Source organism: Bidens hawaiensis, unplaced genomic scaffold (assembly GCF_021521415.1).
Source record: "Bidens hawaiensis isolate Kalapana, Puna unplaced genomic scaffold, B.hawaiensis_p1.1 tig00017496_1, whole genome shotgun sequence".
NCBI lineage: Eukaryota > Viridiplantae > Streptophyta > Magnoliopsida > Asterales > Asteraceae > Bidens > Bidens hawaiensis.
In genome coordinates, this window is record NW_027492651.1 from 308,791 (window position 1) to 316,650 (window position 7,860).

At 32.2% G+C, this 7,860-nt stretch overlaps 1 protein-coding gene across 1 annotated transcript; it reads left to right on the forward strand.

The window, feature by feature from the left end:
* Positions 1-719: 719 nt before the first annotated feature.
* Positions 720-6,861, forward strand: LOC143554110 (uncharacterized). The gene is made up of 9 exons (XM_077043964.1): positions 720-788; positions 860-898; positions 1,550-1,622; positions 1,725-2,003; positions 2,114-2,359; positions 2,579-2,864; positions 3,067-3,896; positions 4,005-5,222; positions 5,402-6,861. The coding sequence occupies exons 1-9, from the start codon at positions 720-722 to the stop codon at positions 6,859-6,861; spliced, it is 4,500 nt and encodes a 1,499-aa protein (XP_076900079.1).
* The last annotated feature ends 999 nt before the right edge of the window (positions 6,862-7,860 follow it).

Here is a 7,860-nt window from a genome sequence, read left to right on the forward strand (position 1 = left end):
TCAAAAAACAACTATATTCAGTTGTCGTATATATGCATATAATTATTTGTTAGGCATTTAGAGTTGTGATAACTTTTCATCGTTGTAAGTGGTTAATGATGTGAGTCTATTAAGACGAATAATCCTATAAATATATGCAATTTCACATAACAAATTTAATATGTTACAAGACAAATTAGAATTTTATTATATTTTTTCTAATTGATACATGTTAATAATAATATTCTATTTCTTTTCTTTGATCATATATCTGATATCTAAAAATAAAAGTTATAAAACAAACACGCATTCCTACATATCTCGTGTGCGTAGTGTTTTTGCACAAATAACACTCTAGACCTAAATTAGAAGAGGAAATATTTAAGTCCTCATGTCACTAAAATACCCATATGTTACCTATATAAAAAAAGGCTTTTTTATTGATTTTATGCTTCCGTATGATTGCATGCATATGCTATAACAAAACAAAGATTAATTAACAATAATAAGAATTAAATAAATACCTTTTTTAGTGGCATTTATTAACCAATACCATCTAAACTGTTAAAAATATAGTACTAATAAATCCTTTTTCGATTTTATAACTTTTAAGGTTTTGTATTCTAATTAAGCTCAATCGTGTAATACAAACGGTGGAATACCATCACCTCTAAATATAAAGTCTTTGACTGCATACTGTTGACTTTAATTATATTTGCACCTTATAGATATACAAGGACATGGCTAAAAGGAAACCCCTCAAATTTCATCTTCATCTAAAGCGTCACACACCGGCGATTCTTCAAATGGTAAGATTTCCATTTTATATTATATAACCCTTACAACAACTTTTTATCTTTTTTTTTCTTTTCTTTTGTAGGGGACATGCAAAGAACTACTTTATCTGACATTTCTAATGGTAAATAAATTTATTTGTTACTTATGTTAAACTTAACTCATCATCTAATAATATGTTTACTTTATTTTTTTTATTTTTTACAGCTTATGTAAACAACGTTCGTTATGCAAATGCTTCAGAGGCGGTAAAATTCAAGAAAGTAAATCTACATATCAATAAATCCAATATTGTTCAAGTAAATAATTCCTTGCTCCCACTGCTATAAGTTTCAATCCGTCTAAACTGGGAATGTGTTTAGTTTTTAGCATCGATTTTTTTCAAGTCATTTATACACGTTTTACCTTTAAAAGAATATACAATCTGTCCTTAACTACAATAGATTTAAAACACAAATACAAGTTTAATTTTTAATATATATATATATATACATATATATATAACATAATTATTATAGTTTCGTATTAGATATAAAACTTTTGTACTTTGTAATATCTACAAACTATTTTCCTTGTCTTTACGTCATTAGCATGAATTTCAAGTTTTCAACTGTAAATGCTCAATGAAATTGTATATGTAATTTTAAAACACGAAGTCATATTACAAAAACATTTTAATTTATCGATATTATAAAATCAATAGATAACATTAAATAGTTGTTTTTTACTTTGTAAATCTATTTCTTATACTTCTATTTGCACTCTATTATACAAGGAAATGTCTAAAAGCAACACCCCTGAAAGTGCATCATCCTCTAAAGCGCCTGTCAACGGTCATGCTTCAAATTGTAAGTTTTCAATTTGTATTATATTACGTTCATTTTTGTAATTCAGAAAATTTAAATTTGTCCGTGTAGAACAACATTTCTACAATTATTTTCTTTATGTAGGGGACATGCAAAGAACCGCTATATCTTCAGCCGACGTTCGTAAGTTAAATGCTTCAGAGGCCAGGAAATCAAGAAAGCTACTTCTAGATAGCAGGAGATCTAATATTGCTCCTAACACCCAAAAGTCTAATAAACCTTTTTCGTCATCAATAAATTCTACATCAATTACACAGGGCAAAGAAAATGTGACACCAAATACAATGATTACAAATCAAAGCAGTTTGCAAACTTTTCATGAAAATACAAAGAATCCAACTTCATTAGGTGATATCAATAGTGGTAAGATACCCGTTTACTGGTTATTTTTCATAATTTAAACATAAACGATAATATCAATTATTATCAACTTGCTCATGTTACCATATTTTAAATCTTAATTTTTTCCCCAGGGACATCTACTTCCAAAAACAACAGGTCTACCTCATTATGTGATACTCGTCGAGTTTATATTTCTTCACCTATCATGGCATCCAGCAATTGTGCATCTACTTCTTTAACAAAGTTATCATCAGGAAAGCGTAAACTAATAAGTAACTCGCGGATTACAAATCCTATACCTATGCTTGACTTGACGTCAGATGAAGAAGTTGATGTCGAAGTTTTGGTTAAAGACCCATTTAAAGGAATCTCAACAGGTACTTATAATACAACAATTCCAATTAATAATGCACATACATTTTTTGACCACCAGTTAATTTAACAGATTACTTGGATCATGGTGATCAGAATCTTATATGTGAATTATGCCATGCAAAATTATGGAAAAATGAGGGTGGAATAGGAAAAAAAAGAAGGAAAAACAACTTATTTCCTATGTTGTGGTTACGGTAAGGTCGAGCTACCTGAATTTAAAGATGCTCCGCCAGCTTACAAAGATCTATTTAGCAATGTTGGTCCTAAAAGCAAGTTTTTCTTAAAGAACATTAGACGCTACAATTCTATGTTCGCGTTTACATCAATGGGCGGAAAGGTTGATTCCTCCATTAATAGAGGTAACGCTCCATTCGTGTTTAGGATTAGCGGTCAGAATTATCATTCTATTGGAAGTCTTTTGCCAGAGAATGGATCAAAACCAAAGTTTTCGCAACTATACATATATGACACGGAAAATGAAGTCTCAAATAGACAATGCTTATTTAGGTATGTATTAACTCAATTAATTCACTATTTTTACACATTTGACCTTATGTCATTTTTTTAAATAATGACAAACGAATATTCTTATTCCTACCAGTCAATCAAAAAAACAATCTACAAGAGGTTCCAACTTGCTAGATCTTGAGATAATAAAGGATCTACAGCGTATGTTAGATTCTCATAATGAGCTGGTGAAATCTTATAGGATGGCAATAGATCGTTTTCAAGAAAATCCTCATGCTAACCTTAAGTTGCGTCTTATTGGAAGAAGACAACAAGATGGAAGAACATACAACTTGCCGAGTTCTTCTGAAGTTGCTGCGCTGATTGTTGGTGATGTTGGTAATATTGAGCCTCGAGATATTATTGTTGAAACTAAAACGGGAAGTCTAAAGCATATAAGTGAATTGCATCCTTCATACGTTCCTCTTCAATATCCACTTTTCTATATTTACGGTGATGATTGTTACAGGGTTGACATCCCTCATAGAGATTTTAGAAGCTTACAAAAAAGTAAACGGCCAAACAGCACCATGAGAGAATTTTTTGCGTACAGAATTCAAGATAGGCCAAATATTTTCTCATTGCCTCTGAATGGAAGAAGACTTTTTCAACAACAGTTAGTTGATATATACACAATGATTGAAACCGAAATACTCAACTACATACGTAAAAAACAAAAGGTTCTTAGATGTGAGTCATATGAGAATATTCATAACTTAAAAAACACCAAAAACCAAGACATGTCCCGCGTTGGTCAACGTGTGATATTACCTTCATCTTTTACCGGAGGTTCTCGGTACATGATGCAAAACTACCTAGATGCCATGGCTATTTGTAGGTGGTATGGATATCAAGATTTTTTCATACCTATAACATGCAATCCTAAATGGCCTGAAGTTAAAAGATTCCTGAATAGTACCAGCATTAATCCTGAAGACAGGCCTGACATCATGTGTAGATTATTTAAAGTTAAGCTTGATGCAATAATCAAAGACTTAAAAAAAGACGAAGTTCTGGGAAAGGTTCAAGCAGGTGATTTACTTTATTATTTACTTAATATAATAGTATTTGTTAAACATAGTCTTCTTTTTAGCAACTTTCAATTTATATCGAACATTAATAATATTCATTTTTATGTAGTTGTTTATACCGTAGAATTTCAAAAGCGTGGGTTGCCTCATGCCCATATATGTTTATTCATGCATGCTGATCACAAGCTTCCTACCGTTGATCATATTGACCCGTTTATTTCGGCCGAGATTCCAGACAAGAAGGAAGATCATGAATTATATTCCCTTGTGAGTGAATTCATGATGCATGGTCCTTGTGGTTATGATAACATGAACTGTTCATGCATGATTAATAGAAGGTGTTCTAAAAAGTTCCCTAAAAAGTTTACACCTCACAATTCTATTGATTCAAATGGTTATCCTATATACAGAAGAAGAGATTCTGGATGCACAGTTAAAAAGTCTGCTGTGGACTTAGACAACAGAAGTGTCGTGCCATATAATAAAACGCTTCTGAAAAGATATCAAGCACATATTAACGTTGAGTGGTGTAATCAGGCTGCATCCAAAAAGTATTTATTCAAATACATTAACAAAGGTCCTGACAGGGCTACAGTTGCTGTTGTAGACGCTGACAATCAAGATGATCAAGATAAAGCAAGAGATGAAATTAGAGAATATTATGATTGTCGATACCTTTCTGCGTGTGAAGCAACATGGAGGATATTTGCATTTGAAGTACATTACAACTCTCCTTCAGTAATTAGGCTTCCTTTCCATCTCCCTGGTCAACAACAGGTTACGTACGGGCCCGATGATGATATTGATGATGTCCTTAACAAACCATCAGTTTCTTCATCAATGTTTTCAGCTTGGATGTTGTGTAACCAAATTAATGACGAAGCACGAAACCTTACTTATGTTGAATTTCCTACTAAGTTTGTTTGGAAACTTGAACAACGAAAGTGGGAACGACGAAAGCAGGGTTTTTCAATTGGAAGAATTCATCAAGTTTCTCCGTCTCTCGGTGAGGCGTATTTCTTAAGAATTCTTCTAAACAAAGTCAAAGGACCAAAATCTTTTGATGATATTCGAACGGTAGATGGCCAGACATATCCTACATTTAGAGATGCTTGCTATGCACGTGGACTACTCGATGATGACATGGAATATATCGAAGCAATTAAGGAGGCGAGTGCATCCGGTTCTGGTTATTATCTTCGTGCTTTATTTGGATCAATGTTACTGTCCAGCTCTCTTTCTAGACCTGATTTTGTGTGGGAAAAAACATGGGAATATCTATCAGATGGCATTATTTACACACAACAAAGAATATTGAATATTCCAGGTACTCCAATTCGTTATTCAGTACTAAAATATATGAACCATATTATACTTTCAAATGAAGATTAATTATAAATTTTCAATTTTTACCATCCTTAATGAATTTGGTTTTTCGTTTTTATGTTTTGTTCATATACGTACTTCATATAATATTGCTTATATTCTATTAATACAATTTTGCAGATTTATCACTTCCAGAAACTCAAATTAAGAACTTAACTTTGTGTGAGATTGAGAAGTACCTACTTCGAAATAACTCAAGCCTACGTAGATTTCAAACTATGCCGTATCCTGATCACGATTCTATAGCTTCTTCAAACAATCGTTTAATTGTTGACGAACTCTCTTATGACACAATCACTTTACAAAATGAGTCTCACAGCCTTATAAGTTCATTAACAGATGAACAACGAAAAGTGTTTGACGAAATCATGAACGCAGTTGAAGCTAACAAAGGAGGTGTATTTTTTCTTTACGGCTATGGTGGAACAGGAAAGACATTTTTGTGGAAGACATTATCTGTGGCAATACGATCTAAAGGTCAAATTGTATTGAATGTTGCTTCAAGTGGTATTGCATCATTGCTGTTGTCAGGAGGTAGAACAGCACACTCCAGATTTCATATTCCTATAAATCTTAACGAGGACTCAACTTGCAGCATAAAACTAGGAAGTGATGATGCGCATTTACTAAAGGAAACAAAATTGATTATATGGGATGAAGCCCTAATGATACATAAACATGCATTTGAAGCTCTTGATAGAACAATGACGGACGTATTAACTCCTAATACTTCTATCAATTCGGGAATCCCATTTGGAGGTAAAGTTATTGTTTTTGGTGGTGATTTTAGGCAAGTTCTTCCTGTTATTACAAACGGAAGCAGACAACAGATTGTGAATGCATCTTTATGTTCTTCCTATATTTGGGGTAAATGCAAACTTCTTAGGTTAACAAAAAACATGCGGTTAACCATCGGAGCTCAAGCATCTGATATTGAGCAGACAAACCAGTTTGCTAAATGGCTGTTGGATATAGGCGAGGGAAATGTCGGTGGTTCAAATGATGGTGAAGCAACAATAGACATACCTCATGATCTTTTGATCAATGACTCGTATGATCCGATTCAAAGTTTAATTGATTTTGTTTATCCTTCAATTCTACAAAATATCAAAAATATTGAATTCTTTCGTGAAAGAGCAATACTTGCACCTACCAATGAAGATGTCCAAGACATTAATGATCGATTGATCTCACTTTTTCCCAGAGATGAAAAGGAGTACCTTAGCTCAGATAGTATCTGTCCAACAGAAGACTTCGTTGATCCGTTGCAAGCAAATTTATACTCGCCCGACGTGTTAAACGGTCTTAAAATTTCCGGATTGCCAAATCATAGATTGGTCTTAAAGGTGGGTGTTCCTGTTATGTTACTCCGAAACATTGACCATCAAATTGGTTTGTGTAATGGTACTAGGTTGCGAGTCATATCTCTTAAAAAACATGTCGTAGTAGCTGAAATAATATCTGGAGGTAATATTGGTACTCGCACATATATTCACAGAGTAAATATGATACCTACAGATAACAAGATTCCTTTCAAGTTTCAGAAAGACAATTTCCAATTTCAGTATGTTTTGCAATGACGATTAACAAAAGCCAAGGACAGTCACTATCAAAAGTTGGTTTGTATTTAAAGCATCCGGTTTTCAGCCATGGACAGTTGTATGTGGCACTATCAAGAGTGAATAGTAGAGACGGAGTCAAATTATTAATATTCGACGCAGATGGCAAACTTACAAATAAGACATCTAATGTTGTTTACAAAGAGATATTTCGATATTTGTAATTTATGTTTCACTTTGTCAAATTTGATTGTAACTTACTTTCTTCCTTAGTTTCAACAATTTATCAGTTTTTGTGTCTTTTTTCACTTTACATGAATAAATCTATCATTTATGTTACCATTTATATTGTGTCCAACCATACAATATTTAAGATTAATGTGTTAGTAAATTAAACATATGCTTCTACCTTTAATATTTAATACCACATTGTTTCTTCAAATATTTCAAATGTTTTTAGAATTATAAAATAAAATTTCTTAAACCCATGTTCTACACGGGCAACTAACCTAGTTTTAAATATATATGAACGAAACATTTAAGCTCTTTGGTTGCTCCCTGCGCCTCTCAAGCCACCAGATTGCTTTACTTGTGCTTAAAGGTTTCTCATGACTCGAATTCACTGGTATGAGTCTCATCAAACCCAGATAGCCCTTAAACAGATTATAACATCTCATTAATTAAAAATTATTCTCACCAAATATTTGATATAAAAATCCTTAAAATTTGGATATACTAAAAATCAATATCCAATTTTTGTTTAAAAAAAGATATTATTTATAATTAAGAATCAATTTTATAGTAAAAAAATAAACAGGTCATTGATCTCACCAAACATATAACTTTTAAATGAGTTATAACATCTCATTTATCTGTGAAACTCTTTCATCATCAAACCTAAGCATGCTATTAACCTTTTTACAATAAATAAAATAAAAAAAAATTATATAAATATTGAACACAAAAAATGTAAAACAACCCTCTTAATACGGGGTATAAAAGCTACTAATATCATAAAGC